Source organism: Cygnus olor, chromosome 1, assembly GCF_009769625.2.
Source record: "Cygnus olor isolate bCygOlo1 chromosome 1, bCygOlo1.pri.v2, whole genome shotgun sequence".
Taxonomy (NCBI): Eukaryota; Metazoa; Chordata; class Aves; order Anseriformes; family Anatidae; genus Cygnus; species Cygnus olor.
Window position 1 is genome coordinate 21,574,135 of NC_049169.1, and position 18,636 is coordinate 21,592,770.

The 18,636-nt window shown below is 43.4% G+C and overlaps 1 protein-coding gene across 1 annotated transcript; it reads left to right on the plus strand.

Moving 5' to 3' along the window:
• The first annotated feature begins 2,780 nt into the window (after positions 1-2,780).
• On the plus strand, positions 2,781-17,134 carry SELENOO (selenoprotein O). Its single transcript, XM_040549478.1, has 9 exons — positions 2,781-3,723; positions 4,640-4,843; positions 5,801-5,981; positions 9,388-9,518; positions 9,869-10,149; positions 10,498-10,648; positions 12,225-12,410; positions 13,506-13,662; positions 14,302-17,134. The coding sequence occupies exons 1-9, from the start codon at positions 3,116-3,118 to the stop codon at positions 14,494-14,496; spliced, it is 2,094 nt and encodes a 697-aa protein (XP_040405412.1). The 5' UTR covers positions 2,781-3,115; the 3' UTR covers positions 14,497-17,134.
• Positions 17,135-18,636: the final 1,502 nt, after the last annotated feature.

The window sequence follows — 18,636 nt, forward strand, 5'->3', positions numbered from 1 at the left end:
CCCTTCTGAGCTTCTGCACTGTAGCAGTACTGGGAGTGGAAGAGGGGTCTCCAGCTGGAACAACTTTACATATTGCCTCTAATTTTGTTTTCATTTCCATGCCAGTACTTCACGACTCACATCACCTTTTCATCTTCTGAAGCAGTGATACAATAAGTTTTCCCTTGGACAGATGTCCGTGAACTAAGACAGGAAATTCCTTCCTAAAGTGTTTGCCCCCCACACTTTTACCAGGATTATCTGCCCATCCAATTTATCTTCCCCTATGCACTTCTACTTCTTCTCCCCCCCACATTTTTCCCCCCTCCTACTCCCAACATCCAGCTTGATTTACCCAGGAGCGGGGGACCCCAGTAATCTACTAATGCTGCTTCTGATCCCGTATCAACTAAGAAAGTGTTTGTAACCTCCCACTCCCCCTTCAACAGACACTGCACCTCCACGCAGTCTCTTCCCCCTGAATACCAAGTCAGTGAGGTGGAGGTTAATCCCACTGACACCAGGGGCTGAGACTCCTAATCTTTAAGGTCTCTCAGCGATGGGTATAGTTTTCTCTTTGGGATAGGAGGAGGAGGTGACGGCTTTGTTTGCTTCAGTTTTTCCCAAATCTCCTCTTGTTTAATCCCCTTTTCCTGAAGGATTTTTTTCATTTTGGCAAGTAAAACTCCCGTGGGCTGACTATCTAGCTCTCCTTCATTCACTCCCTGATTTATTAAATATCTCCAAATTATTCCTCTAGGGATGTACGTCCTTGTCTTTACCCCCACCACGTCCTTCTTTGCCTTCTCTTTTCCCTCCGCTCCCACGAGGGTCCCCAAGTTCTCTAACGTAGCCATGCACTCGTGGAGGGGACGGCCAATTAAAGTCGACCCCAGGCTGATGAAAAACCCCTTATGCACCTCTGGAGCACGGCAGGCCAGCACCCCTACATCTGCCTGCTCCACATTCACCCCGAGGATGTCGAAGTCAGTGGTCACTGGCTTCTCCTGCTGCTTTAGCACCCGGAGCACCACATTCCCACACACGTAGGCTGACGCCTCCCGGACGTCTCTCCAGGGCGCCCCTTCCATGTTATCCTTGAGAGGCTCATATTCTCCCAGATTTCTAATCACCAGCCTTAAGATCTCTCCCCCCAGTGCCTCTTCGGGGGGCAAGGCTCTGATAATCGCCCCCACCTTGGGCCAGGGCAGCCCTATGGCTGTTACCACCTGCTTCGCCGCCTCGTATGTGAAAGGGGTGTGCTGTTCTAAAGTCCAAATTCGGTTTACCCACACAGGCCATCCCTCCCTCTGTTTCTTCCAAACTTTCTCTTTTCTGGACATATCCCCCGCTCCCTGGCTTCCATCTCCCTCCGCCGGCTTTATTTTTCTGGCCCTCACCCCTTGCACCGCAGAGTTTTCCTGGTTCTCCACATTCCAGGTATCCCCATCCCACATCTCCAGGTTGCAATTTGTCTCGCTCAGAGCCGCTACCTTCCTTTGGTCCAAGCCTTTCCCGAGGGATAACAGCTTACCCAAGCACTGCACTTTCTTTCTTAACCGGGCATTATCAGCATTCTCTGCCCTGAGTTCTTCTTTCATTTTTCTTACTTGCTCAGCCTGCTCACTTAGCAGAGCGTTATCGCAGCGCAGCTCGAGGATTTCGTTGTGGGCCACCTGCAGGTTGTTCTGCAAGGTCTTTATGCATTGCTCCTTCTCTTCTACCGTGGCTTGCAAGATACTGGCCAGATCGAACAGCAGCCACTGCAGGGCCGAGCACTTCTTTTCTCCTTTAGGATGATACGCGGCAATGTAGTTTACCCAGTGCCTTTCAGCGGCTTTGAGAGTGGGATCCTGGCCGACCACTTTGTAATCCCAAGGATCCCCCCCGTGCTCCAGCATAGCCTGCACCAACAGCCCCCTCTCCTCCTGAGTCAGAGAGCTCTCCGACTCCGGCTTCTCCTTCGACTTCGTCCCCCTGGTTAGCCACGACATCTCGGTGTCACCACCAGCCTGCTCGCACCCCTCACTTGGGACAGGACGGGACAGGACAGGACGCTGCCTGTACCAGCACTACGAGGAAACCCCCAGACACGACCAACGCCGCCACCCACTCGCTCACTCACCACACACCGGTCCCCAGCACCCCCTCGTCCTCCTCCTCTTCCTCCACCACCAGCTGGCGGCTCCGGGCTCAGCACCCCGGCTCTTTGTACCCCCGGGGCGTGGCGGTGCTGGTGCCGGGGGACACCGGGCCGCCTCAGCACCACCCCCAGCACCTCCCCCGGGGCCGGCCGCCCGCCCTCGCTGCGCCCCCCCGGGCTGACGGGCGGTTCTGTCGCTGATAGAATAACGGAGCCAAATCTGGGATGTTTTATGAACAGAGAGGCCAAACCTTTACTATGTTTAGTTAAAAAGAAGTTTAGAAGCTCTCTGTGTGTTAATGATGACCCAAGGCTGGAGGATGCGTCTGAAAAGATAGGTGAGGAACTTGTGGTATGCAAGTCCTTGGATGTCTGTATGACCTAGCTTAGCATGCATGCCTAAGTTGATTATCATAGAATCATTAAGGTTGGAAAAGACCTTCAAGTTCATCTGGTCCAACCATCACCCTACCACCAATGTCACCCCCTGAACCATGTCCCTAAGCACCACGTCCAACCTTTCCTTAAACACCCCCAGCAACGAATATGGGAAGAACCTGAAAGACCACCAGCAAAAACGAGCATGCATGCTTACTTAAACGAGTTCTTCGAAATAACGTGCATATATTATTTTTTTATTTTTTTTGGAAAACGAATGAATACATGTTTTGACTGTATATAACCCCTATAGCCTGGACAATTCGTCGTGCACACCATGTGGAGTGATCCCCTGTGCACCCTACGCCGCAATTAAAGAATGCCTGCTTTCTAAAGAATGTCTGCTTCCTAAAAAATGAGTCTTCTCAAAAAGTCTTTGTCTTCCCAAAAACTGACAGTTTGTTTGACCGACTTTTACACCAACTTCTGTCCCGTGCGCCTCAGCCGCAGCGGGCGGTGCTCCCGGCAGGGGGGAGGTGCAAAATGGCGGCGGCACCGCCCGTTGGGGGAGGTGCAAAATGGCGGCGGCACCGCCCCGTGGGCGGGAGGCGGTGAATGGCGGCGGCGCTGTGCTCCGGGAGGAGTCGGTCGTTGCTGTCGTTCGCACTGTGGTCTGCCGGGCGTTTCGGCGCCCTCCGCGGCGCCATGCAGCACCCAACGGCGTCCTCGGCACGGCCGGGCAGCCCCGAGCGCGGCGCTGAAGCGGCGGCGGGGCTGGGGGCCGGCGGCGGTGGTGCTGGGGGCTGGCTGGGAGCGCTGCGCTTCGATAACCTGGCGCTGCGCTCGCTGCCCGTAGAGCCTTCCGAAGACAGCGCCCCGCGGGCTGTGCCCGGCGCCTGCTTCTGCCGGGTGCGCCCCACACCGCTGCGCAACCCGCGGCTGGTGGCCATGTCGCTGCCGGCGCTGGCGCTGCTGGGGCTGGAAGCCGCCGGCCCCGCGGCCGAGATGGAGGAGCGGGAGGCCGAGGCGGCTCTGTACTTCAGCGGGAACCGGCTGCTGCCGGGCTCGGAGCCGGCCGCACACTGTTACTGCGGCCACCAGTTCGGCAGCTTCGCCGGGCAGCTGGGCGATGGAGCCGCTATGTACCTGGGCGAGGTGCTGGGCCCGCGGGGCGGCCGCTGGGAGATGCAGCTGAAGGGCGCCGGCCTCACCCCCTTCTCCCGGTAAGAGAACCCCCGGCCGGTTCTTGGGGTGCGCAGACCTGGCTGGAAAGGGGGGTGCTGCTCCCAGCCCCTGTGCATCTCGAAATGATGCGGGGGAGGATTTTCCCGAGCAAAACTCAGCGAAAATTCCCGGTGTGGTGGGAGCGTTGTGTCTGCTGTCAGGCTGCGGCTCCTGAGGCAGCCCGAGTGGGCTGAATCCTTTCCTAGGTGTTTCATCCAGAAAAGTCCAAAGAACAATGTTTAAAAGGCTCAGTGGTAGCCACTTTATTAATAGGAAACTCTGAAGTGAATTTTATAAGTCACTTGTTTCACTGGTTGCTTTCTGCTTTGCTCTTCTTGCACCGTGAACAGTAAAAACAGGGTTTTGTTAGCGGACAGCTACAGTGCTTGTTTAATTTCTGCAGTGTACTGGTTACGGACCCCAAAAGTATTGGGTAAATACTACAAAAGTTGATTTTTTTTTTTAAAGCTTACTAGTATTGAAAGGCAGTTCTGGTCAGAATTTATTTTAGTGATGTGTTATATAATACAGCTGTAAGTTTAAATACTGTAGGACACATTATATTTGTCCAGATTCTTATAATTTTCGGAAAGTCTCTACTGCATCTGTAAAAACAAAGCAATTAGAAAGGATATCTGTAATTAGAAAAGTTTTCTTCTATTATGTGTGGTCCTCATAGCTAGTGTGTTTATCAAATCCGAACTCTTAGAGATCCTCAGATCTCTAAGATCTCTAAGATCCTCAGATCTCTGAGGATCTGGTTTTCATCTCATATCTGCCACTACTTTGCTGTGTGATTTTGGGCAGAGCACTTTACAACTAAGTTTTTGTTTCTCCACGGCTAAGGGGGAAGCAGGAGTCCTCCTTCCTTTATAGCCAGAAGACTTAAGTCCTGTCACTGTCTCTTTGCTACAGACAAGCTGATGGTCGTAAAGTCCTGAGATCAAGCATACGAGAGTTCCTGTGTAGCGAGGCCATGTTTCACCTAGGAATACCAACAACGAGGGCTGGAACCTGCGTGACATCTGACTCGGAAGTTGTTCGTGACATATTTTATGATGGAAACCCAAAAAAAGAAAGATGTACAGTTGTTCTGAGAATAGCTTCTACGTTCCTAAGGTAGAAAGAAGCCTACTTTTTATTTTTTTACTATTCTTCTAAAATGAAGCACAAAAATATCATTTTAATTGTATTTCTATAACAGCAGCATCTGCATGTTTCTTGTTGAATCTTGTAACTTTTTTGCGAGGCTGTGGAAAGCTGCTGTTTTAGCCCAGTGGATGAGATGAGGTAGCATCTTGCACACAGGCAGGTAAACGTTAACTAGGGACTGGGGGTGTGAGTGTGGTAGAAAGTTCTGCAGATCTCAAAAGAGGTTTTTCATGTTTATGCCTGCGAGGAATATGTAGATGTTGGGGATTTTTTTAGATGTTGGTAGTGTTGGTGGATTATAGATCTACCCTTACTTTCCAAGCTATTCTAATGACACAATACTTCCCAAGTTTGGGGGTATCTTGTAAAAGCCTTAAGACAGTACTTTCCTTGCCTGAGAAGTGTACAGAATTCCTGTTCCAATGCAAAACAGAACTTCGGGATGGTGTGTAGTTTCTTGGGAGGCAACATCATGTTAGGGAAAAGTGAGGCATAAGGAATACACATCAATGCATGTATATCTGTGCATGTGTGTATGGAAAAACATATCATATGTACATGATGTAAAGTTAAGTATTTTAAGTCGTGTTCCTGTATGTTCCCTCAGGATAAGGATTTTTCTGTAGAAGCAGTTTTAAGAAACTTTTAACGAGCTGGTCTTCAGTACTAGCTAGGGTCTTGATCTGACAGTGTATTTACATGTGGATGTATGTGCTTCCTTGCACTGAGTAACTTTGTTTCGTTAGTTTCAGTGTGAGAATTCTTCAGGTCTTTTCTCTCCATCTGTTGAAGGATTGGTCTTAAACTCTAAAGATGATATTGCAATGACAGTAAATTTTTTACTACATGTAATATCGGATGAAGTTAATTAGATCAAATAATAGTAAAAATTAATACTAAAACATGTTTTTGTTATTTCAACAGATTTGGTTCTTTTGAAATTTTTAAACCTACTGATGAATACACAGGACGCAAGGGTCCTAGCGTCAACCGAAATGATATTCGAATACAAATGCTCGATTATGTGATCGGCACTTTCTATCCAGAAATCCAGGAGGCTTATTCAGACAACAGTATTCAGAGGAATGCTGCTTTCTTCAAAGAGGTAAGAAAGCTAAGTTGCTCTTCAAAAATTCCTCTTTGTTCAAAAATTGAAAAAATTATCTTAGGCACTGGGGTGGGTTAATACCTTGTATCTTCTGATTGCTTGAACTGCTCTCTTCTTTGGAGAAAACACTCTTAATACAACTATTTATTGATGAAAGCAGTGCTGATATTGACCAAACTGATAAAAACAGTTAATCATTTACCTTCTTAATAGTAAGGCATGATTTCTTGGCTCTCGGTGAGCTTCCCAAAACTGTTTTTTCATTTTGCTAAGAGCATTTTAGGATGCGAGGGGGAATCCTAGCTCTGACAGTCAGGTGATGAATTAATGGTACTGAGATAGCATTTGCAAGGTTTTGTCTCATAAAATGTTGAGAATGTTGAGTCACTCCCTGTCTCTTATTTTCCAAATTATAAAAAAAAAAAAAAAAAAAAAAAATACTTACTGCAAGTCACTTTAACTTCATACTTTACAATTTGAATGTTTAAAGGCAGTCAAGCAGTGAGACTACTTTCCTGGTGAAGTTGCAAAACCTCCAACTTGCGGAACAGTAAGATCAAGTGAGATAAATGTATCTCAGAAATGATGTAGTGATGGGTGGCTCTGTTGTGCCCAGAGGAGAGGCTGGATGGTTTATCAGAAATGGTTTTGAAGCATTTTCAATTCATGTATACATTTAGATCTTAACAATTACTGGAGAACCATTATAAAAGTTCACCTGAAGTCAAAAGGTCACCTGAAGTTCAAATATTACTATCCAAATAGGAAGGTGATACTTATTATTCTGCTTACTGAGTATTTGTAACAGTCTAATATACTTGACGAGTCTAACTAAAAACAGTTGTGATGCTTCGATATCTGAAATAATCTGTTAGTGACAGCAACATGATGCACGTTCATAGTAGAGCAATGAGGAGACAAAAGGCAGGCTTAAAATCTGACTTTCTCTAACTTGTTTGAGTTATGAGTTTGTGCATAATTGCATTAGTTATTAAAAAGCAAGCAGTTACTTAGTTCACCTTTGGGTGCTGAAGAGGTTAACTTTGACAGACCTTTCACATGTGAATTAATGGAGTCGATGATGACTGTAGATTGTCACAGACCACGGTCTGTACTGCTCTGTAGCTGATGGCACATTCACTTTCTGACAGCAGAAAAAAAAACATGAAACTTCAGGATCTTTGCAGAAGTGTGTGTGAACAAATTGTTTTCCCCTCAGCTCCCCTTGTGTCTCACTGTCACAAGTCAGTCCCACCTCTTTCTGTCTCTAACTTCTTTCCCTGGCCCAGTTACTACTGGTTTCTTGCCTCCATCTTGGCATGCTTTCCTTATTTTCCTCAGTCTCGTCTTTTTTGTTGTGCTCCCCCGGTCTGGGTCTGTCCTAGCATTGTATCGTCGTGTTTTGTCTCCTCCTTAAGCGGAGATTTTCCATAGCCATCTCCATCTGAACAGTCCCTGCTATCTTTTTTAATAGTACGGTAGTGCTGTTGGCTCTTCTCTAACATGCTTTTGTCTTTTCTTTTTGTACTGTGGAAGAACGGGAGGAAAAAAGTACAAGTGATTGCATTTGGCAGTGCTGACCAGAAAATAACCACCATTATCTATACTTTTAAAATAATTTGTAGGTGCTGTTTAAACTTGCATGAACATGTTTTTTAAGAGAGTGCTCTTGTTTATATATACCATACTTGTTTTCTAGTATGGCTAGCAGTAGAAAAATGTGATTAAAAAAAGCTGAAGGTCAAAGTGAATACAAAGCTGTCTCTTTCTAATCAATATACCCATCTTTGAATGGCATCCAAGCTTTAATTGCTTTCAGGTGCTCTCGTTAGCTGCATTTATTTTGACCAGAACCTTGGCAGTGTGATGCCTTCATAGAAGGATATCCAGCAGTCGCAAATTGCTTTACTGCTGGAATGCTTTTATCCCATCTGTGGCAGCCTGTATTTTTGTGGTTTTTTCCTTCCTTTTTCCTAAATTTTATAATCTTTCTGGCACAGTGCCATCGCATAGGGTGTGTCTCCCTTGCTGGTTTATAATCAGTTTTGTGCACATGTAGTGACTTCGAGTGCCTTCTGGCAACTGACTTCCAACTACCTGGTGAAGCAGAATTCAGGAGAAATGTGCAGAGTAACTCATAATGAAAAAGTAGAAGCCTGAGATCTCAAAGTGAACCAAAAACTTCTGTTCTAACAATCACTTACAGTTTTTACTACCTGTTAGATTACCCCACAGCCAGGATTTTCTAATTTTCCTTCTTCATCTGATTGCACATTTTTAAAAAAGTAAAGTAGAAGAATTCTGGGTTTGAAAATAGGTGCATAAAACTAACATTTCCTCTGTTAACAACATCATTTTCAAACCTTAATTAAATGCACTTGCACCACAGTCTGGAGAGAATATTCACTTTAAATTTCTGTGTGTTGATAGCTATTTTGGGAAGATAAGTGATTTTAGCTATGACAACATTTTGGTTTAAAGACTGTAGCTAATGGTTACATGAAATTGTTTATGGCAGTTCAGTAAGGCATTTGGAAATAGCCAGGTTTATTTAAAAGCCACATTAGCTTCCTGAATTTTAGATATTTTTAGGGCACATCTAGTTGCATTTGGCAAATGGGCTAAATTAAATAATTTTTAAATATTACTCTATTATTTTTGACAGTTGGAGCATATGCACTGATTACAGTTGAGGCTCCCACAAAAGATAACACTCAGTTAAGCAACTAAAAAGCTCTGGTAAAGCATGTGTTCAGTGAAGAATTAGATTTCAATAGAATTGCCATTCTTGGAATATGTATTTAGCTAAAAGGTGAGCTCTTAGGGTTTTTTCCACTCTTCGCAGATTGGAGTAAGTGCTTATCAGGACTGAAGCTTGTTAGCAATGTATCATTTTTGTCTAACAGCCTACCTTTTTGTAAATCACTCCTACATACGAAGTAAAGCAGCAGGCTGACTTTACATTGAGTTTTGTCACATATAGTTCTTCATTTTATTTGACAGGCTTTTGCTGTTTTCTCCTGTCTGTAGTTAAAGGGTCTTTAAAATAAGTAGCAAGCAAAAGTGTGTCTTTGCATGATGACTAGAGAAGTACGCAAGTCTGGTGTTGGTTTACCGTATTTCTGTGTTCTGTCTCCAGTTGTGTTTTGAAGCTCTGCAACTGACTTTCAAGTTAAGTGTGGAAGGTAAAAGAGGGAACAAACAGAAATGGGAGATTTAGGAATCAGGCAGTTGAAAAACGGAGGAGAGAAGCAAGCTGTCTTCAAGATATTTGTGTATATGGCATACTGCCAGAGCCTGCTCCCATCAGAGCAATAGAAAAATCCATTTGGACTAGCAAATGCTTGTAAATGTATGAATGCTTATACATTGTGTTGAAAAATGAAAATGTTTTTTCTTTTAGATAACGAAACGGACAGCAAGACTGGTTGCTGAATGGCAGTGTATTGGCTTTTGCCATGGCGTGCTGAATACAGATAATATGAGCATAGTTGGACTAACTATTGACTATGGCCCTTTTGGGTTTATGGACAGGTCAGTGTGGCCTGTGGACAGTATTCAAAATGTGTGTATCAATTTGCTATATAGAACAATCCTGCTGATGTTCACTATGGCTTTAATATATTAGCTGTCAAGTAGATTTATGAACCCACTTTACAGCAAAGTAGGTTAAGCTAGTCCTATTTGTCCTGTAATTCTTTTCAACCTTGAAATATAACTGTGTTGACAACATCTCTAACGGTTAGACTGGTCTTGTAGCATGTGGGGTTCCTCCAGTCTAAGGAGGATTGTTCCCTTTCAGGGCTTTTTAACCTCCTAGAGGGCTTCACACGGTATTTGTGTCCAGATAACAAGAAGAATGCTAACTATTTCTTCATTTGTAGATATGACCCCGAGCACATTTGCAATGGTTCTGATAATACAGGGCGCTATGCTTACAACAAGCAGCCAGAGATTTGCAAGTGGAATCTAGGGAAGCTCGCTGAAGCCTTAGTTCCAGAGCTGCCCTTGGAAATCAGCGAACTCATCCTGGAAGAGGAATATGATGCAGAATTTGAAAAACATTATTTGCAGAAGATGAGGAAGAAACTAGGCCTCATTCAGCTGGAATTAGAAGAAGATAGTAAGCTGGTGTCTGAACTTCTTGAAACCATGCATCTCACAGGTTGGTGAAGGTTGCATCAGGTTATTATTTAATATACCATAAGTACCTTATAACTGTACCAAACTGTAATTTTCACCCTGACCTTACAAGAAAGCAGCCTTGCATGGCTACATTGTCATCTGAGAGAAAAAAAGACTGAAGGATAACTGCCTTCTTGCGAGCTGTGTGGCAGTTGTTGCCTTTTTACAGAGCGCCCCCTGTGTCATACTTGCACCCTCGCTGAGAGACCAATATATTTGTCTCTCTAGAGTGGCTACCCACACTGCTGCGGGGGGTTAGAAAGGAACTGTGGGACCTGTGCTCCTGCCCATTTGTCAGTTCCATTACCCACAGAATGCACTCTTTCAGGCGGAGACTTCACAAATATTTTCTACTTGCTGAGTTCATTCTCAGTAGATTCTGATCCTTCAAGACTGGAAGACTTCTTAGAAAAGCTTGCAAGTCAGTGTGCTTCTATGGAAGAACTGAAAGTTGCTTTCAAGCCTCAGATGGATCCAAGGTAATACTGTTGTTTACTTAAATACTTTGTCCAGTGCTTTAAGTTTCATCATTCCTATAACAAACTGTAATATTACGGTTTCTAGTAATATTAAATTTGGAAATTTCACTGTTAAACAGATGCATCGTGATCTACTGAAATGTAAATTCCTGTGTGTTTTGTGACTAGTGAGTACTCAGTGACTTCCAGAAGGGGGCTCTTGGGCTAAGGTTGTCTGTGTTTTTGGTTTTTCTCCTTTCTTTTTCTCCACTTTCCCTGCTGACTGAGCCAATGAGAGAGTGCCAGATAGTGAAGTAGTACAGAAATATTTTATAGAAGAAATGGATTTAAACAGTAATGACTCCTGTGTGCTGCCAGTGTACTGTCCTATGTACAGTTGGCCAATAATCACTTTGAGCCAACAGAGCTCTGCGCCAAGTATAAGTGAAATGAGCACTTTAGACTCTGCGACCTGTTTGGTACTGTCCATGTCCCATTTGATGTTTCATGTTCTGCAGCTTAGCTGCTCTGAGTGTGTTAAAATAGGAGATTTTGTTCAACTGCTACCCTATAACAGCAATTGCAGCAGTTTTCTGCTTTTTGGAGCAGTGGAAAATGGAGAATGTGTTTGACCCTGTAAGTTTGTCTTTTTTTTTTTTAATCGCAACACTTGGGAATCATGGACTTGGGTGTGTCAGATGCATAGATCACATGTGGATAATACGTCATGTAATTGAAAAAAAATCAAAGCACTCAGCTTCTCTCTGCTTACTAAAAGTAGGAAAATATGATTTGGATATAATTAGTTGTGTGATGCCAGAGAGTAATCACAGAATATCCTGAGCTGGAAGGGACCCACAAGGATCATCAAGTCTAGATCCTGGCTCTACACAGGACCACCCAAAAATCAGACCATGTGTTGAGAGCTTTGTCCAAACGTTTCTTGAACTCCAGCAGGGCTGGTGCTGTGACCACTGCCCTGGGGAGCCTGTCCCAGTGCCCGACCACCCTCTGGGTGCAGAACCTTTTCCTAACACCCAGCCTGAACCTCCCTGAACCAATTTAGGTTGGTTAGATAAATAAACAAACAGAAAAACTTGTCTCGTGACTTAAATGAGGTATCTTTCCCCATATAATCTCTTCTTCTTAGTATTGGTGAGATGATTAGGTGATGTATACATATTCTGAATGCTGTTACAGTATTAATGTTAGAAAAATACATTAAAAAAAAAGTATGCATTCTCTGGTATCTTGGTACCTAGGTGTAAGGTCAATTTCCTTATTCCAAATTCCTTTCAAATTAGGGTGTTTTGATGAGAATTGTGCATCTAAATCCAATTGGTAAAGTTTCAGATCTACTGTCTGTGCATTGTATATCACAGGAATGTGAATTAAACACACTGAAGAAGGGGGAGGGAACAGTAAACTAAGCATAATTTGTTATAAATTTGTTTTGTGAATTATGAAGTACTGGTATTTAACTTATCCATTGAAATCACAATTCATTGTGAATGTTTTTGTATCTACTTTATGGTTGCAAAAAGATGATTCTTGACAGGCAGCTCAACTTTAATGTGTTTTTTCCTCTTGTTCCTAGACAACTGTCAATGATGCTGATGTTGGCTCAGTCTAATCCTCAACTGTTTGCACTAATTGGAACAAAAGCTAATATAAATAAAGAATTAGAACGCATTGAACAATTCACTAAACTGCAGCAGTTAACAGCAGCTGATTTACTCAGTAGAAATAAAAGACACTGGACAGAATGGCTGGAAAAATACAAGTAAGATTTACCAGTATTCTCAGCACTACATTTGCTCTGTGTTTTGTTTGATAACGATGTATATGTCTCACGAAAAACACTCTGAAAGTATACAGACTGAGGGGCAGGGGGGTGCAGGCAACTGAGAATGCTATTAACGACTCTAAATGTGTATCTGTGTAAGTTAGACTTCTGTGTGTTTTAGTGGTGTTTTTTTTCCTAGATTTTGGGACAGGGGGGTGTTGTAGAAAAGAACTAGCATAAAGTCAATATTAAAAGCACTTTGAGAATGATCTTGATTCTAACAGGAGCCTGATCTCAATTGTGAGCTATTAAGTGCTCAGTAACTAGAATTGGCTGACCTCTATATGTTTTATTCTTTTGCATTTTTTCTTTCTGAAAGGAAAAAAAGTATGTATACTAATATAGAAAGCAAATAGAAGTATTCTTAATCAAAGAGTAACTGTAAAAGAAGTCAAGGCCAGAAAAAGTTCAAACTATTTTATCAGGTATAACTTAGAAGCTTAAGAGCTCAGTGTTAGCTGGAGACTTTCTATTCAGAAAATGCCTTGAAGACCATTACTTGTTTCCGACCTAATGCATGCAGCAAAACTTCTTTCCTCACCTGGTTGGCTGTGATCTCGTTTTCCTATGGGTCAGAGAATCTTAGCAAGTATACCTGCCAGCTGGCAGATCAGGCAGTCTTAGCTGTATCAGGTCCTTTTTCTTTTATCAGAACATCAAATGTTTTAACCAATAAACAAGCACAGAAATACTTTTAAAAGCCAAGTTTTTAACGTGAAGGTTTTTGCAGAGCAGTGCCACACAGACCACCAGTGTGGGGCAAGGTGTCTCAGTGTCTCTTTGGGGAATCTGCAGTGTGCGCGCCACTTGCTCGAGCATCATCATGACCTGCTGATAGACTGTAATGCTGCTTTCAAATGATATAAGAAGTGGCATTTTTTTATTTTGTCGTTGTGCTGAGTTTTATAAACTGAGAGGATTATAGGTGATGTAATATTTAAGAACTGCAAACTACAGATCTCAAGACAGGGAAACAGGTAGACTTCTACATGTGATTCTTGAACCAAACCAGTTGTTTCTACTTAATTCCAGAGTCCGTTTACAAAAAGAAATAGAAGGCGTTAGTGATGTTGATGCCTGGAATACTGATCGTGTGAAGGTTATGAATTCCAACAATCCAAAATATATCTTGAGAAATTATATTGCCCAGAATGCCATAGAAGCAGCTGAAAATGGGGATTTCTCAGAGGTAAGACTACTGCTTAATATCTCTTTAGGTTTGCATGGATTTGTGGTGGTGCTGCTGCTGCTGAATGTTAGGTGAGATTCATTCTAGCATGTTTGTAAGGGGATTGGGAATTTACTATTTGGAAGGCCTTCCTATTTGTGAGTGAGCTGTGGTTTTAATGGCTGCAGAGCAAAGGAACTGAAAATATGAATCTGAACCTGATCCTAAGACAGGACACTTAGCCATTCTGAAGACAGTGAAGACAAAGGTTTTATCTTGGGAGATGGCTGGGGATTAACTTCCTTACTGCTGAATGGTATCTTTTAGAAGCCTTGGCTTTCATCTGTGGAGATCAGCATGTGGATTGCTGCTTGCCAAGTAAGGGTGAATTAATGCATTCTGAGAAGTATGACAAAAGAATTTGTACTTCAGACATGCATTTTAAGTTAATTGAGCTTGAGTTCCATGCAGATACAAATTCAGCCAGGTATTACTTTCAGCTTATTTATATAGATATTGTTCATCCGTTTCATATTTGACTTGTCTGGAATTTGCGTGTTAAATACAATATACTAAATCATTACTTGGTTTGAGGTTCTTTTGTATATTGTTTTGCCTTTATTTTCTAAATTATCATAACCATACTTTTTTTTCCTCTAGGTAAGAAATGTGTTGAAACTCTTGGAGAATCCATTCCAAGAAACAGAAAGTTTCACAGAGGTGAAGGGAGACACAGAAGAGGAGGAAGCAACAGCTGCAGCAGCTGCTTGCGCTCAAGCAACGAGAAGCAGACTACCGTACTGCAGTAAACCTCCACTGTGGGCTTCCGAGCTCTGTGTTACATGATCTTCGTAACTGCCTTGTTTTATTTCTTGCTGTAAACTGAAGACTCTGATCCTCCTTCAGCAGTGAAGAATTCAGCAAGGCGAACGTCAAAGTGCTGTTAGGTTATAGAAACAACCCCACATTTGGATGCGCCTACAACAGTCTTCAGCTGTGCTTAATTTGGAGCAATTATGGATCATTGGAACAAACCAGTAACAATCGGCAGTCTGTATATGTCACTAATATTTGTTTTTGAGACAAAGTCTTTGCTTTATTCATACCACACAGCAAGTAGAAAGCAATATTTTGTGTTGGAGCACACTGACTTTTGAACATCCAAATGGAGTTGTTATGTGAAGACAAAAATAGCAAGTCAGGAATCTGATCTATTTTTGTCTGATGTCTTAACTAATAGTACTTCTAACATTTATTTGCTGCTTTTTTTCTATGCAGGGACTTTCAGTCCTCTTTAATGGAGGAATAGATTCAGTGTTGCTTGTTTTAAGCCATGATTCATTTTTCTTGTGAACACTTAAAGTGTTATTTAATCTTTGTTTTTAGAGTGTGTGCAAGCAGGGGACTGGGGGGGGGAAATCAAATGTTTTGTTTGTTTGTTTTATTTAGGTATAATATATAAAGAGCAGAACTAAGGGAGACTGTATATTTGCACTTGAAAATCTTGATAGGCAAGTTCATTCAGGTTCTTTACATTTGCATACGACGCGTGTGTAAACATTTACTAAAATCATGGGTGCAATTTGTAAGCCAGTTGACTCAGGCACGGTCAGTTACCCCGTTAGCGTCAATGTTATATGTAAGTGACCCTAGTACTCAAATACAGATTCATTGTCTGTGTATTCTTAATATAGTCCCCTGGTACAAAAAGCATTCAGGTGGGGTAGCTGTCCGCATTGGTCAGTGGGGTCCTTCCATTCCCACTTTGGTCTTATACCACTTACTTTGCTTCCATGGTCTTTGGAAAATGTTTACGCCGAAAGATGCCATTTGGGAACATACTATTTGAGCTTGTGTAAAAGGCTATAATGGATAATGGGAGGAGGATGGGAGCTGACTTGCTTGAAAATTTTATTGATAGTCTTTTGTTGGTTTCAGCTGAGATTTCAGGGGGAATTCAGTTGTCATTATTGCAATATCAGCAAAATAACCATAGTTTAAAGGCATTAGTTAGCTTTCTGAACTTATTTCTAAAGGGCTTTGTCACTGGTTCAGGTACCTGAAATCTTGGGCAAGTTTGGCTTAGTGCAAAGGTTTCTCTTTTCCAAAGAGGCTACTCTTTTACACTGTGAATTTAAGTGCACTCTGGTAAATTCTTCTTCCGACCCTGTGCAAGTTTGGTATTAGCTCAGGTTGAATTGTGCTCTTTGAAGTCTTCCTCAAAGCATGAGTTAAGGCAAAACAGGGAGAACAATTGGGCTGTGCTTATCCATCTGTTAATAATCAGTTTGTTCTTATTGCTGCCACAGTAAATAGGCAATGTTTTGAATGTAAACAATGATTCTGTCTTGCCTTTGACCTAGAGAAGCTGATGATGAATGCCTGTGACAAATTAGAATCTCTCTAACAACTCTTCACTGCAACATTTTCTTACTGAAAAGGATAAACCTGAGGGTGTTTTCATCCATTCCATGGAAGAATGGTGTAGTTGAAAGAGGAAGTTCCCTTAAGAAGTGGGCAACAATAAGTAATACTTGTTGGTGCAGTATGTTAGAAATAATCTAGTCTGCTAGAAATAATCTATTTTTGTACGAGTTTGATTGATGAAAATACTGTCATCAGGGATTATTTTTTCTCTGAACTTGGGGGCTACTGAAACCAAACCATTTAATGGAAAATCTAAAAAGTCAGTGCTGGGTAAATAGAACTGAGGGATGAGAAAGGTATATGCTGGCAATTCGAAAGACGCTTCAAGCACAGTTATGAAAAATTTGGAGAACCAATGGTGTCTTTTGTTCAAAAGTAATTAATTGGAGGGGGGAAAAAAGTTGCTCCAAGATAATCATAACTGTGCTGATTTTGTTTCTCAGTTTATATCTTTCCTTCTGGGACACAGAGAAGAACAGTGTTTTCAAGGAGCTCTGCCCAAGCTTTTGGCTTAACAAAATATAGACCTTATTGCTCTCTACAGCTACCTGAAAGGAAGGTGTGGGGAGCTGGGGGTCGGCCTCTTCTCGCAGATAACTAGCAATAGGACTAGAGGGAATGGCCTCAAATTGTGCCAGGGGAGGTTTAGGTTGGAAATTAGGAGACATTTCTTCTCAGAGTGGTTAGGCATTGGGACAGATTGCCTAGGGATATGGTGGAGTCACCGTCTCCGGGGGTGTTTAAGGAAAGGTTGGACAGGGTTTAGTGGATGACATTGGTGGTAGGGTGATGGTTGGACCAGATGATCTTGGAGGGCTTTTCCAACCTTAATGATTCTGTGATTTGTAATAGATACAGTATGTTCACCAGCTGCGACTACGCTCTTAATATTTCTGCTAGAGTTCATCTGGAAGAAACTTCAGACCAACTTCATTGGTGTGCTGCCCCTGTTGAGGTAGGGGATGGAGAGCCATGAAGCAGCAAAGGCACAAGGGACATTGACGGGTTAGAAATCACAAAAGAGCCCAGGAATGGTCGTGCAGGAATTAAGCCTTCTCCCCCCCCCAAAAATGACAGGATCGCTAGCCCAACTGAAGTGCATCTACAGCAGTGCACGCAGCATGGGCAACCAACAGGAAGAGCTGGAAGCTGTTGTGCAGCAAGAGGGCTATGACATAGTTGCTGTCACAGAATCACGGTGGGATGGCTTGCACAGCTGGAGGGCTGCAATGGATGGCTACAAACTCTTCAGAAGGGACAGGCTAGGAAAGAGAGGTGGGAGGGTAGCCCAGTATTTTAGGGAGTGTTTGGATTGTCTGGAGCTGAGCAATGGCAATGACAGAACTGAGTGTGTATGGGTAAGAATCAGCGGGAAGGCCAACAAGGCATGTATCATGGTGGGAGTCTCTTGCAGGCCACCTAACCAGGCCAAAGAGGCAGATCATATATTCTACAAGCAGGTGGGAGAATCACTAGCCCTTGTTCTTGTGGGGAGCTTCAACTTACCAAATGTCTGCTGGAAATACTACACAGTAGAGAGGAAACAGTGTAGGAGGTTTCTGGAGTGTGTGGAAGATAAATTCCTGACACAGCTGGTGAGAGAGCCAGCTAGGGATGGCACCCCGCTAGATCTTTTGCTTGTTAACAGAGAAGGACTTGTGGGTGATGTGAAGATTGGAGGCTGTCTTGGGTATAGCCATCATGAATTAATACTGGTGTTGATTATTGGAAAAGTAAGGGGAGGGGTTAGCAGAACTGCTACCCTGGACTTCCTGAGGGCAGCCTTTGCCTTTATAGGAAACTGCTTGGAGGAGTGCCAGAAGAAGACCAGCCTCACTGATGTGCCCAGTTGTTGAGCGAAAGGCTGTGGATGCGGTCTACCTAGACTTCAGGAAGGCTTTTGACAGAGTTTCCTACAGCATTCTCCTGAAGGAGGTGGCTGCTCAAGGCTTGGACGGGTGTATGCTTCATTGGGTTAAAAACTGGTTGGTTGGGCCCGAAGAGTTGTGGGGAAACTTCCTGTCCCTGTTCGCCCCTCCGATTGTTATCCCTTAGTGATAATTCAGGCTGCAGCGATGAAATTGCTGAGAGAAGCCTGGAGGCTACCAAAAGGGACTCCAGGGGGTTGGGGTGGTTAGTGGATGGAGTGGGTGTGCAGGTGGTGTTTTCCTCTATCCCTTCAGTGGCAGGGAGGGATGCTAAAAGCTCAGCTGATCAATACATGGCTGAGAGGCTGGTGCCATTGCAGAATTTTTTTTTATTTTTTTGGTCATGGGAAGATTTACTCAGCACCTGGCCTGATGGCTGTAGAGGGGTCCCACCTGTCTCAAAGGGGGAAACAGATTCTAGCCCAGGAGCTGACAGGGCTCAGAGAGAGGGCTTTAAACTAGGTATGAGGGGGGACGAGGGTGAAATGAGGCTCCATAGAGATGAGCCTGGGGGAGCAGTCCCAGGGTTGAGGGTGAGGGCAGTGTTGCAACTGAAGTTGCATCTACACCAATGCATGCAGCATGGGCAACAAACAGGAGGAGCTGAAAGCCATTGTGCGGCAGGAAAACTATGACCTAG